Source organism: Carassius auratus, chromosome 19 (assembly GCF_003368295.1).
Source record: "Carassius auratus strain Wakin chromosome 19, ASM336829v1, whole genome shotgun sequence".
In the NCBI taxonomy this organism is placed as follows: domain Eukaryota; kingdom Metazoa; phylum Chordata; class Actinopteri; order Cypriniformes; family Cyprinidae; genus Carassius; species Carassius auratus.
Genome location: NC_039261.1, coordinates 26194790 through 26209178, shown reverse-complemented (window position 1 = coordinate 26209178; position 14389 = coordinate 26194790). Strand labels below are relative to the sequence as shown.

Below are 14389 nucleotides of genomic sequence, written 5' to 3'. Positions count from 1 at the left end.
TCAGTGTACATACAGTATGTGCTGCTGTTCATAGTGCTTTAGTGGATTAGTGTTAGAAACGTGTGTCCTTCTCAAATTATAACCCCGGTTCAGTTTCCCCACACAAACAGTTCCTGGTAGTGTAGTATATGTAGATTAAAACAAAAATCGCAGACTTACATTGTAGTAACAGACTGATATATCATGCAGGTGAAGTAATCAGCAGATATCTAGTCATTTTGAGATTTATAAGACAATAACAGTGGCTAATTTTGAGAATTTGTATTAAATAATAGGTAAAGATAAATGGTATAAATTAAATAATTTGCTATTATTAAATTGCATTACATACTGTGTATATATATTGCAATTTAATGATTTTAAGTGTCTCATTTTCTAACATTAATTTGTGTTTTGCTTCTTTTTTTTTTTTTTTTTTTTTAATTATATTGTTTTTTATTGGACATGGGCAACCCCATATACCCCCATAATCCATATAATTTGGGTAAGTAATATATATAATTAACATCATTAATATTTTGCATTATTTAGTATTGTCCAATTACCGATACAAATCAAAAATTACTTAAGTTGATTTCTGTGATAAAACTCTTTGCCTTCCAGTTGTCCATTTGAGATGTGTGTGTGTGTGTGTGTCTGCACTTCTCATTGATTGTGCTTGGCAGTTTAAATGCTCAGGGTACCACCGTCCCGGGACAGACTATCACATCGCCTCTGAATTTCATCCTCTCTTTCATCTTACATACACAGAAATCCAAAGAGTTGCTCCTCTCTCACGTCTCATTCTCATTCATCACACAGTAAACATTTTTGCTCACTATATACAATAATTTGTTCTGCAGCACAACTAATAATTTACAAACTCTTTAAACAATGAATGTACAAAAACAACACAGCATTTGTGAATGGAAGTGTGTCAGTGGGTCTGGAAAACAGTATCGGATGCCCCTGTTTTCCGCTGAAAGGGTGCCGGCCCTCAGTCTGACATACTCTATTAATTTCTTCAGACGTCCCGTCACAGGAACCAGCACCATTTCAGTGGGAAAGGGTTTTGTGTGTGTTCTGTGCTGCATTTCCAGGTTAAATCCAGGTACAGCACACAGTCTTGTAAAATCATGAGAAAATCGTGAGAATAAAACCCTCTGAGCTGATGCTACATAAATTAATACGAAACTCAATTATTTCTCTGGATCAACAAAACAGGAGAAAACAATAAATGGTTTGATCGCTCTGCTCCTTCGTTGAGGTCTTTGGCTCATTCTTGGCTTGCGTCCCCTCATTATGACACTCGAATAAACGGGTTGTCCATATTTGAAGTACGTGCTAATTAAAATCCTTCATTACTGTTTCAGTTTGTTCTTATCCTGGTTTTGTGTAGTCCGGCGTTAATATGAGGAACAAAAAATGGATAAGGGAATCCCTTTGCATGAACATTATTTCCAGAAAAATACTGACGTCTTGTTTTGTTTCTTTAGAAGTGTTCAAAAGGTCAAAGCCCTTTTATTCCAGTTACGATTCTCCACCAGCAAACAGCGGTGTGAGAGCGCTCCACTTCCTGTACACGTCTCCCAGTGGCCAGCACTGGGATGTAAAGAGCTACCCCTGTGTGCTTCCATCAACACAGGCTGCCGTCATTATAGTCTTTTGTATGTGTCATTTAGTCCAATGTTCATCTCACTGTAAGACCAGCAATAATAAAATGGGGAGTAGAGTTGTGAGAACAGTCCAGGATGCTACGGAAATGGCGCAGTTTGTCCGCATGCTTTTCTGTACTTCAGGAAGAGCCACAACAGGATCATCTGTAACAGCGAAGCAATAAATATTTTGTTATTAGTAGTTGTAGATGGTATACAATGACAAGGCCAGAGACCATGATGTACGCATTTTTCACGTTTAGTTTTTCATTTTACTGAAATATATTATATATATTTATATTGTTACAAACATTTATATTTTAATTTAATTTTATACTCTTATGCTAAACAAGGCTGAATTTATTTAATCAAAAATACAGTAAAAACTCAATTGGCGCGACCGTACCTGCTGGTAACCGATTAGACGGTGTGTGAGCTCCTCCCCCTGTGCCCACCTTGGTTCCGCCTCCTGTGCTGACCCTGGCTTCTTGAGAACCTGAATGGAAACAAACACCAGTAAATACACAGATCAACTGAAATCTGCAGTTTTAAGACCTGCCAATTCACCTACACACCACCAGGGTGGCGATACTCACCATCACTGGCAACTACGTCCACTCTCAGTCTCAGACACTCCTGTCCGTGGTGGTGCAGTGGTTTGGCTATAAAGCAAAAAAAAAACGAAGACCATCAGGAATGAGGGAGATAAAAGTATAGAGAGAGTTAAATAAGTAAATGAGTAGCAGACAGGTAAGGCTAATTAGAAAGGAGGTTAATAGTGTTAGACATGTAGTAGTCTCTTTAGCAGCCATCTGGACCTGTGACCTGTGTCTGATCTCTTTTATTACAGTGGTGCAACTGTACTCAGATTCTTTAAGGCACACACTACCACTAGAGTTCACAGTGTGTCAGAGCTGCAAATCCACTGTCTTTAACTGCAACAGTGAAAACTGGATTTAGTTTTTCTGTATCTGCATTTGACATTGATCTTTCCACACAGTCAAAACAGACCTCATGCATTTTTATCCATGAAACGCTCCACCTTCGACTGCGCAATGTTTGCACAATTCGATTTTTTAGCAGTACACTTTCCTAGAAGGGTCTAAATTGGGTTGTCGAATTTTGCCATTGTTAATTCTAGACCTCCATATTCAAGTCCACATGCTGGCTGGATTGTGCTCCTTGTGTTTCCGACTCCCCACGGATAGCCCATGGAGATGCCAGAAAGACACGTAGCGGTTTTGCTGCCAGTTTAGCAGTCCACAACATGAAATGAAATGTATTCATTACTGTTGTGCAAAAGGAGGGCTCAAATATGACTCACAGACTTAACATTCAGTGCATGGTTTGTGGGGCAATAAATCTATAACGGGTTTTCAGATGTTCAAAAGCATTTCCACCCCTAACCATCCTTCAAAATGATCAACCATAAATGTTACATTCATAGCTTAGGCCTGTACTCACAGATGTAGTAGTAGCTCTCGCCCTGTCGGAACTCTTTTCCCAGAGTAAATGGCGTGAAGCGTTGGAACTTCTCAGAGAACTTCTCGGGCGCGTGTGCGGCAAAAGGGTGGCCGCATTCCCAGCGCATCTGGTCGTAGGATTGTGGGCGGCAGGAGTCATAGTCTTCACGTTCCACCATATAGAGCACATAGCGCTCGGCGTCCTGTGATGGCACTTCACCCAGTGGGTAGTGAGGGCAAACGATGTCCAGGTAGTCATTCAGGCGTACCTCAACCGCATAGCTGTTCCGTTGGAACCTGAAAGAATGAGTGATAAATACTTTGTATTAAAATATAGATAACGCAAAATAACAAGACCATGAGACAAGACCAACTAGCACTATAGATCTGCAGAAAATGAGAAAAACTTCAGCAATGTCCATCCCATCTGTGAAAAGAATTCTTCATTCAGAGAACTTTCACGGAACGTCTGACTTGAATGCCAAGCCTGATGCAATCACGTTTTCAATTGCACTTGCATTGATCTACAATACCATCTCAAAGACGACCAGACGGCAAATCACAAAGGGACGACGGCAGGGAAGAAAAGACAAAAAAATGTGAACAATGGAAAGACAGATGAGTATGTTGATTTCTTTGTAGAAGAAGTGCCCAGACAGATGCATGAATATAGATTATTCTGAACATCGGTTCACTGATCGAACCTCACGCAGTCCGTAGTCAGAGAACAGGTCAGAGTCGACAGGAACATGGATGTGTTGGCGTGAATGTGTGCAACGTATTGATCTTGTTTGCCTTATGAGAGCAGAGTCTTATTTACGCGAAGACATTAGCAATCTGTCAGGTTGCATCACCAGTTGATGATTATTGACTATCTGCAGAAACACGCTCACCCTCACAAACACAAATGGAGAAATAAATCTGTGCTTGGTAAACACTCCCTTACTCATTACAGATAAACACATGCACTCCAGTTGACGGAGTCATACACACTCTGTCTACGCCACACTTCTCTCTTTCATTTGACATATGGAGGGAGGCGACGGAGACAGTCTGCCTGTCTGCTCCTCTCCACGCCCTACCTCTCGCCAGCATTTGCTTCATTCTTGGTTCTGCTCCTGTAGCTCTTCTGGCAGTATGCTATCTCTGTTTATGTGCTGCCCAATGATAGAAGAATGCCAGAGGTAGAAAGAATGCTCTCGACTTATTTATGCATCCGTCTATCATCGTATGCCACTTTAGCTTCCATATGTTCGCTTCTGAGGTCGGCTCAGGTTCAGACTTTTTTTTATTACGAGCTTAATATCAGGCAGGTCTAAGATAAGCTATAAAAACTTTTTGGGTTCCCCGGGCACAAATTTTTGGATGGTGATCAGGTTTGTGCTCTAAAACTGATTTGTTTAAAAATGTAGTCTGAAATTTGCTATTAAAGTTCAAGTTTTATTAGTGATCCTTGTTAAGGCTTGCTAGCCCTTAAAGTTGCGATTAAAAGGAGCGGAAAAAAGTGAGCGATAATTTCTTTCATTTTTTGATGTACATCCAAAAGGATACTTGGTTCAGTTCAATTGTTGTCACAAGCTTGCACTTGACTGAAAAATAAAAAAGGGTTTAAGTGGACTAAATGATTAGAGAATTCATGCATATGTCACCAGAGAGGAGTTTTTGATTCAAGATTCTAACATGCATTGTTTAATTGTTCACAATGAGATCAATAACATGCATTCACAAAAATAGTTAATAAAAAATAATAATTTCATTTCATTTCAATTTCAAAAACTTTCAATTTACCAGGAAAGGTTACTTATTATAAAGGAGTAAACCAAGAAGCCATTTCTAGAATATCATAAAGACTTGTGGATGGACTCTCTTCACTTGGACTAGTAAGTTATCAACAAAAAATGCCCTTGTAGTTGTCTAGAAGGCCCTAACAACCACATAGCAACACCTTGGGAACCACCCAGAACACCCTAGCGTTATGGTAGTGGGTCTTGCTCAAGCTATCACCACTCAGATTTTCTTTCGAAAGTGTAATACTCTTGCTAATGGAGTTAAGTATCAGTTGACACTGAAATATTGGAACACAAACCTCTCAAGGGCCTAAATGCTCCTAATGCTCCTAACTTCTGGAGAATTTCAGCTTTCCTCCTTGTCTGCTGGAAACAGCAGTAGCTATATTTCCCAGAGTGGGTGTTTCGGTCGGTGTGTGACAACATCCACACGTCTGCTCGATGATCAAAGTCTCCAAAGTCTGTCTCGTTCTCTCTTTTTCTTGTTTGTTGGTGGGGGGACCCCTTGGTCTTAGGACAGACGATCTGGCTCCAGACCTCTTCTAGTCTTGCACACACACATAGCCCTTTAAAGTGGCCTGCTGCTTTCACTCACTGCTGATCCAAACACACACACATAGAGCTACACTTAAAGTCAAACTTAGCACTCCCAGTCACACACTTCAATTCTCTGGAGGCCGTGTACGGGAGTCACACACTGCCGCATCTTTGTTTGATGAATGAAGCAAATATACCTCACCACCAATAATAATTTACATGTCTCACATTCTTTAACTGCTGTAACCAGATGCTTGGGAGCAGTCATCTGGCACACCAGCACACACACACCCTGTTAAAGCCCTGATTAAAATCTGTTTGTGGTATGGCCCCAATGTGTTCATCAAAAGGGGGACGGGAGGGGGGGCAATTAAAACACAAAGACTGGAATTAAAGTGGTCCCAGAGGGGGGCAATTTTGCTGCTCCCCCCTCAGCCCCCGGGGGCTGGGAGTCAGTGGGGAGGGTGGGAGAAAGCAGTGGGGGAAGGACCCCGTCTCAATACAGGGGTCAGCGGGTGCTCCCCATGTCAGTGTCCTTTCAAACGCTACAGTTACTTTATCAATGCCTTTATTCATACAGTAGTGCCATTTGCTCATTCTTGCATCATTAATCACAAATACTGGGCCAGACTTCAAATTGATCATCCATAGATGAACCTAAATCATTTAGGCTTTCTGTTTTGTCCTCTGATTTTTAGTTCCAGACTTCAGATCAGGCTCCATAATGGTATTAAGGTTTAACAGCTGAAATATTAAAAATGTTCTCGACATCTCAGTTTTAATATTGCAAATGACTATGCTTTATTATTATTATCTATGCTTTATAAGTATTATATTTTTTATATTAGTATAATCATTTTAGTAGTACTACTATATTGTCAAAGCAGTGATACATTGTTAAAATAAAAGATAATTCTTAAAACGGAATAAACAAGTAGTAATAACAAACAAAATATTCCACCCATATACATATATATATATATATATATATATATATATATATATATATATATATATATATATAGAAAATATCAAAATAAATTAATATAAAAAAAATGACACCCCAGTTTCATCCTTATCTCTTTCACTTGAGTAAATAAAAGTGAGAATGAATGAATTCTGTGTTTGATTTATGAACGTGAAACCTGGCAGATAAAGAATGTGGGTGCTTGTGAGTCATATCCGTGCTTACCGTAAAATATGAATAGCTGAAGTTTTTCATCCTGAATTCAACTTCCAGTAAATATCAGTGGAAAGCTCAGTAGGAAGAATTGACTTAATGCCAAATGGGTGACTGGGTTAATCTCAGGTCTCTTAATCTTTAGTTCAAAGTTTTGTTTTTGTTGTTCTTTATTAGCCCCTCTAAGTCTGTCTATCCACCCTCTCCCTCTCTCATTTCAACACTCTATCACTTGCTGGAATGTCGGCGCTCAGAGAAAGGGGTGGGGGCAATCAGCGGGGGGTGAGAGGGTGAGGAAATACTCGGAGTCAGCAGTGCAGACACACACTTACACACAGATATAGGGAAGTTGGTTAATACTAGACTAAACTAGAAAACATTCTTCCAATATTCACCTGTTAAAAAGGGAAGATCTGAGGTATTTAAACGCCCACCCACACACACACAAACACACACACACACGCTCCAACAATAGGTCCCTGTCATTTGATCTGTGATCTTTTGTAGCTTTTACCACCTGATACTACAGTCTAAACGGTAATTAATGAAATTCTGCCCCTGCATCTGTTTAAATATCCATCCTTCACTCTCACCCGCACACCTGCGTTCGCTGGTTTAAACGACTATGTCATTAGCCCCAGTCGTTTTAATTCAGCGCTAATGCAGGCGGCGTTGTTCTGGGTGACTGGTTTGGAATGCAGTTGCTGCAGGATCATCGTGTGCTCTGTGCTCGGGATTACCCAGCATAGGTTGCCGAGGGGCCAGGGGCCTCATTCAGTTTAAACGCAAGCAGAAAGAGAGAGAGATGAGGTGCCCATAGCAAGCTCTTTTATTGTTCTGAAACACTGTTGGAGCGTTACAGTGCAGTGGTTTGGTTGGAAATGCAACAAAGGCTGGAGGGAGACAGAAAGAGAGCGATAGAAGGAAAAAGGAGAGGTGGTTCAGCCTGGAAAGGAAGATTTTGCCTATATTTTCACACACACAAAAAAACTTTTGTACTGTGCAGGTGTAAGAGAGATAAAGAATGCAAAGAATGGAAAAAAAGCGAGGAATCCTTTGATAAACCAGAGCGGGCCGCTCTTATGCTTGTCCTCGCCCTGACTCGGACCAGACCAACTCTTTCATCTTTTCTTCAATCCATCCATCTCTGTCCACTCTCTCGGTTCGTCTCTCAGCACTCAATAAGCCTGTCTGATCCCCCATTCATTCTCCCGGTAGCCCCGCCCTCAGGGCATTCTCAACCAATCAGAGAGCAGCTCGCTGGAATTCGAGGCTTGTTGGTTAGTGACCTACGCTTGTGGACACTAACTCTGTCCCTTTGCGATTGCCACGGCAACCAAATCCGACCGGTTCCTCCATTTGTGACAATATGCCACACTGGGGTTTTTCAATATATCTTGTTTACATACATCTTATCCCCATCAATCTTTTTCTTTCCCTTCAAACCGCTCAATCTTTTGTCCCTCAGCACCATTGATCAAGTTGTCAGATTTGCTTTCTCAAATGACTGAACTCATTCCTCTTTTGTGAAGAAATGGTGGTGTGTGATAAAGATCTACTCAGAAATGCAATGTTTGTGTCCCTTCATTTTTTTTTTATTAAGACCATCTAAGCTATGTATAATATCAAGAGCTACATTTTTAAACTCTTAATTCATACAGTGTCTTAAGAGCTGATTTAGGAAATAGCCATCTAACTCCTTGTTTGTCCAATCTGTCAAACTAATTACAGACATGACCGGTCAACTATACCAACCGGTTCTGCTCAGCTCTGATGTCCTCTCAAAGATAAACGAATTACATAAATAAGAAACATGAGAGCACTCGGTGTAAAGGGAAATGAGAAGTATACAAGGCGACTCATATCGCTATGAAAATGGCTTCAGTAGTTCCTAGCATTGTTTAGGAAAAAGGCATCCTGCAAGGGGAGTGGCCTCTCGCACGTCCCGTAATAAAATGCGTGCAATGCGTCGTGGGAATAGACCTTCATCTAAAAAACCAGTCCATTCAAGAACAGTACAAACAACGAGAGTGCGGAGACAAAACCACATGGGGTTAAGACTGTGAAAACAAGATCAACAAATACACGCACACAAACTTAACAGCACATCCCTGACAAATATATAGCGTGTGATTGTAAAGCGCTGATAAATACCTTTTAAAAGATCAATCTGTGTTCTTAAATATGAGAGGAATGGATTAAACATCAAAGATGTTAAAACTGAGGTGAAGGGGCTGGGGGAGGAATGAAGGAACAATTCTGGGAATTCTGAGGCAGTCAAAGACATGATAAAACAGAAAGATAACTGGTTTACTGAAATTGTTATTAACAAATCATATTTGAAACAAAGTGCGATTGAAGCAATGAGTGACAAATGCGAGATGGGCGCGTAGGCACGTGTTTATTTCCCTAGAGAGAGCCGTAGACAAAACGACCACTTTCGCAAGCCCTTTAACTCGTGAGAATAATAATTTACAGAGTATGCGTGCGTACAAGGAAGTGTGTATCTGAGACTTGTGTAAGATGTGGCCCGCTTGCGTGCGCAAGTGTGTGAGAAAGGTATTGTTTATTGTACGCGCAGGATGTGCCGTTTTCCCGGGAAAACACTTGGCCAGGAAACTCACGCTTGATGAGGGAAAAGACCGTCTCCTCAACCTTTGGCCAGAGTTCACTTTCTCACTCATGTCTGGAAATCGCAATACGGTAAATCTCTTAGGATCCGACAAATATCACACATTTCACATATTATATAAAGAAAACACTCCAGGCCGATAGGACTGTATGTAGGAGCTTAAATGAACAAGGACTGCTGGAGAAGATTATCATGGGTCAGCAATCGGCAAAAAAGAGCCAAATTCAATTCACAAGACTAAAGATAAAGAGCTGATTACAATCTGGAAAAGGGATGAAGGCAATGAAGAGGTCAATTCTGTGGAATGGGTTTATATAGCTTAAAAATGTCTTAAAGAGATAGTCGTTCTAAATCCATACGACTTCTGTTCATCTTTTATTTTTTTATGGAATATATATGAAGATTTCTGTCCTTCCATTTAGGAAGTCAAATTATTTAACATTTTGAGCTTTCGAAAATTTCATAAAAAGTCAACAAAATTAATCAAGCTGATTATTTTCAGATCATTATGTGATGAACAGATTTAATTTAGACTTTTATTCACACATAAACACTGATTGACAAACATACAAAGAGTTGATCAAATATGGCACTTGCTTGATCTTAATTTCTGTTTTAAAGATTAATTGAAGTCTTTTGAATTCAGAACAACACGAGGCCAATTTTCATTTTTGAATGAACTAATCCTTTAAATTGAAATGTGTACTAAACCAGATGAAAAACAAACTCTTTATGGGTGGGAATCTGTAGAGCTTTGTGAATGACAGCTATTTGAATTCTGCAGATATCGCCAGAATTCGGATTCAGGGAATGGTCGGAATAGGCTTGGAGATGGTGAAAGGGAGGAGAAAAGGGGAGTGAGACAGGCTCTGGAGGTAATGACTGCCAAACCCAATAAAGAAAGGCAAGGAAAAAAATCTAACACCTCTTTTTCTTACTTCTTTCACAGAGGGAAAGGAAATAAGGACAGGAACTGAATAAAAGGATGAAAAGCGCTGGCGTCTATGGCTGAGATAAAAGGTAGAGGGAACGAGGGAGAAGCCAGACGGGAGATCGGGAGAGAGGTGGGCTCGAGTGGTGGCCTCCCTATTTGAAGACCACCAGAAAGAGTGACAGGCTACATAGAGTGAATGGCACTTCATCACTCACTCTCTCACTGTCAGCGAACATGCACGCAAAGATCTGATGAGTTTAATGCTAAGTGACATGCAGACAAAAGCAAAATGGCACTTTATCACCGGTTTCTATCTCCACTTCTCCTCTCCGCACACATTTACAGACACGCACAGTGACAGACACACTGCATGAATGCCACTTCATTTCAGCAGTGAACTCTGGCCTGCGATTGGTCACACTAGCCCCTGGTTTTGTTCCCCTGCAGATCTGCTGTGGGAGCGTGCTAATTTGGCTGGAACGTATAACAAAAAAGCACTTAGCTGGCAAAACCCCACAAGCAAAAAAAGCCCTGTTCCATGGAAGAAAAAAAAAAACACCAGTGAATGGGACATTTTGGGTAGAAAACCAAGAAAGCCCCATTTCTGGCTGAATTAAACCATGTAAAAGGCCTTTTTGCAGGGTGAGACAGTAACACAATGGGGTGATCGCGGACAAGCGGAGAAGAAACAAAAATGTGAGGAGGTCAGAGGGTTTTGGGGTACTGATGGGAGAGGGGAAGAGCAAAACGATCAAGGGAAAGAGTTAAAGAAAAAGAGCAGAGGAGAGGTTGAACTTTGTGCCAGTTAACCATGCGGTACGGGGCACACAGCCAGAGGAAAGGGAGGAGGTTTGGGAAGAACAGGTAGGAAAGAGAGGCCAAAGAAAGAGAAGAAATCTCTCTAAGCCTTTGAGTGCTGATAAAATAACAACAGCAACAATTACAGAAAAGTTTTAGAATCCATAAGTGATATTAAATGATTAGTTCACCCAGTCATCATTTACTCACTCTCATGTTGTTCCAAAACCAAAACTTTTTTTTCTCCTTATGTGGAACATAAAAGGAGGATTAGTAAATAATGGGCAAGCTACTCTTTGCTGTACAATTACAATAAATGTTTGCTTTCGCAAGGCATAAATAAAAGATAATAAAACTGATTCATATGTGCTATATTCCAAAATTCCTGACTTTCATGTAGTGACAAACCAGATCATAGATTCGGGAAGTATGAGATTCATGATCGAATCTGACAGAAAAGGTTTCATTGAAAATGTTCCACTTGAATGATTCGTTCATGAATTGGACTTTGTGTGTGTCTCTCGAACTTTCATGAGAAGGAAGCTAGAGTGTATATCACCATTTTCAGTGAAGAATGACTCAGTCTGTTCCTCACACAAGACTACCATGTGACGTCAGAAATCTTGGATTATAGCTGTTTGGAGCTCTTTTATGATAGGTTAATGATGCACTACTTATTTTCACTTCTAGGTTTCAACAATATGAGGGTGAATAAATAATTTACTTTTTAATTTTGGGTGAGCTATTACTAGTGGTACTTCCAAATGGTTAAACACAGAGAAAAACACCCTCTACGGGAGTGAAGACTTTAATAGAGGAAGTTTAGTTAATAAATATATGAGTGAGTCAGTAAATCATAAACAAGGGTTGGATTACAACTGCTCACCAGGACACTCCTTAATCAGCTCGCACCTTCCAGTTGATCAGCTATTGACTGTGAGTAACACTACAACACATGTGTTTCAGCAAGCAGCTGCAAGCACATGAAAAACATACACCAACAAATTCAAACATGCACACTTACACCACCAGACTCAGAATCACCTCTCGTGCTGAAAAAACAACAAAAAAAAAAAAAAAAAAAAAACAAGCTCAGCTGCAATGGTCTGACGGCCCTGAATTCAACCTTCCCCCAAGACTTATGCACACCCAAACACACACACACACACACACAGTCGACCTGTGTATCAGAGAAATCAATGCATATAAACGCAACCTCCTTATACACTTAGGGACTATATTTCATTAGTGGAATTATTTAAAAGAAAGAAATGAACACAGAACTGCAAAAAAATGTTTTTTTTTTTTTTTGCCAAAAAGTATCGTGCAAAGAAAGAAAGAAAAAAAAGAAAGAAAGAGAAGTGCAGAAAAATGCTGAAACGCATAAAGAAAGAAGTGCATGAAAAAAGCACCTCCCCATCCCCTCTAGTATTTCTATGAAAACAGGATTAGACCAAAGAGAGAAAGGGAGATATAGAAAGAGGGAAAGATTAAGATATTGAATAAAAATAGCAAGTATGTTGATTACACAGGCAATAAAATGATCACTGCTGTTTGGACTTTGACGTACTGTAATCATTAAATCTGCTGGAACAAATGCTTATTGTTTTAAGCAGTGTCGATGGGTTAAATGTATGTATGTGTGTGTGTGTGTGTATGTGTGCTGTTTAATCAGTTTTAATTTTGTTGTCAGTGTTTTCTGCTAATTCACTGTCTTTGGGGTCTTGGAAATTTTAACACCAATTGTTCAGAGATGACAAAATCTGCTGTAATTGAGAATGATCCTACATTGTATTTGTTAGGTTTAGCCTTAATACATTTGATTCATTTGAAACAAATCAGTTCATTTCAGTGAACCGGTTCAAATGATTTTTTTCTTTCTTCTAATTTTATTAACGTAGACCTATTTTGTATTATCAGTCAAAACTATTCTTAGAAGGCCACACACAAATGTAAAAAAAAAGTAGGCTAGTTAAATACTCCTGTATTTATTTACATGCGCTACAGTTTATGTTTTGCCATATAACATTTCCCACAATGCTCGAAAAAAAATAATTGTACCTTGTACCACCTTACATAGCAGTAGCACCCCTGAAACAAAGTTCTTCCATTCATCGAGCGATCGGTGAGTCGGTTCAACTGAATCATTATAAAGATCCAGAACTGATTCGTTCGAGTCTTTCTCGTATCGGCAATTTGAGTTTTCTGCGCTGCGCGTTTTATTCGGAAAAGTTACTCAACATTCAACACTTTCAACACATCCTCGTATTTATTATTACATTTACTCGTATTTTTCTGTTCAGCTTTTTGGATTTTCCCAACATTAATTAACAGCACCACTTGGCAGGACTGCTGTTGGGCTTACTATGGTCAATATGGTCGTAACCATAACTTCTACTATTCCTGTTAAGATGTGTACGATAACGAGCATGCAAACACCCAGCAAACATCACTTCTTCTTAAGAGGCAGATTTGTGCATCACATGTAGGCTACAAATAAAGTGATGGCAACAGATTATGAAGCAATAAGAGTGTCTGAATTATGCAATCTGTTACAGGTAAAGATGTAACAACATCACAACGTCAAAACGCTGCCACAAAGTAAACAAGCACGAGTCTCCTACTCCCACCATAAAATAAGAACCGTACAAAATGCAAAGAAACATTCACACAAAGAGAAAAAAGTTTTAATAATTAACTCCAACTATGAAAAAAAGCCATATGATGCTAGAGTTTGCAAAAACGTACTAATAGCCTTACTAGCAGCGTTTCAGCGTTAAGTAGCCTAAATTATTTTATACTCATCACAATTTATTAATTTGATATTAATTTGAATGGAAAATTAAAGAATGGTAAAAATATAATAAATAACAAATAACTGACTTACTTAGGGTTGGTACTATTCCAGAAAACAGTGTGTCTCTCAGCAGAGGCGAGCAAAGGGCAGATACTCGCTGCGATGTATAAAAGCCACATCAGATCCATTATTATAGAGTCTCTGTGATTCAATCCAAATGAAGAAATTAACCGGCTATAGGTAAAGTTTCTTCTTCAGCCCTGTAGCTCTAAGCTGTTTTGAGATGCTAATATGCTGTTTGTACTAAGCGCTACAAAGATTGACAATAAATCAAAATATCCGTGTCTGTTATCTTTCTGGTCAGTACTGAATGAAACTTTATGCGCGTCGCATTTTGGTTTTGTTGAGAGACCTCCGCACAAGCCACGCCCCAACGCTCCAACATCCAATCAGCACACAGGAGTCCTTCCCCACATCGGAGAAGCAGTCGATCGCCCTCTACAGTACAGATGCATTGCAGTTCATACTGAGTTTGGGGAATTGATTGTTAACATATTTTCCGAATAAACTACGAATAGGATCTATACTTAGAAATCCAACATGGTTATGGAACATCATATGATTTAA

The 14389-nt window shown here is 39.6% G+C and overlaps 1 protein-coding gene across 1 annotated transcript; it reads right to left on the bottom strand.

The window, feature by feature from the left end:
* Positions 1-400: 400 nt before the first annotated feature.
* On the bottom strand, positions 401-14143 carry LOC113119989 (ephrin-A1-like). Its single transcript, XM_026289784.1, has 5 exons — positions 13853-14143; positions 3099-3394; positions 2231-2296; positions 2041-2130; positions 401-1799 (listed from the first exon to the last, which is right to left on the bottom strand). The coding sequence occupies exons 1-5, from the start codon at positions 13948-13950 to the stop codon at positions 1675-1677; spliced, it is 675 nt and encodes a 224-aa protein (XP_026145569.1). The 5' UTR covers positions 13951-14143; the 3' UTR covers positions 401-1674.
* Positions 14144-14389: the final 246 nt, after the last annotated feature.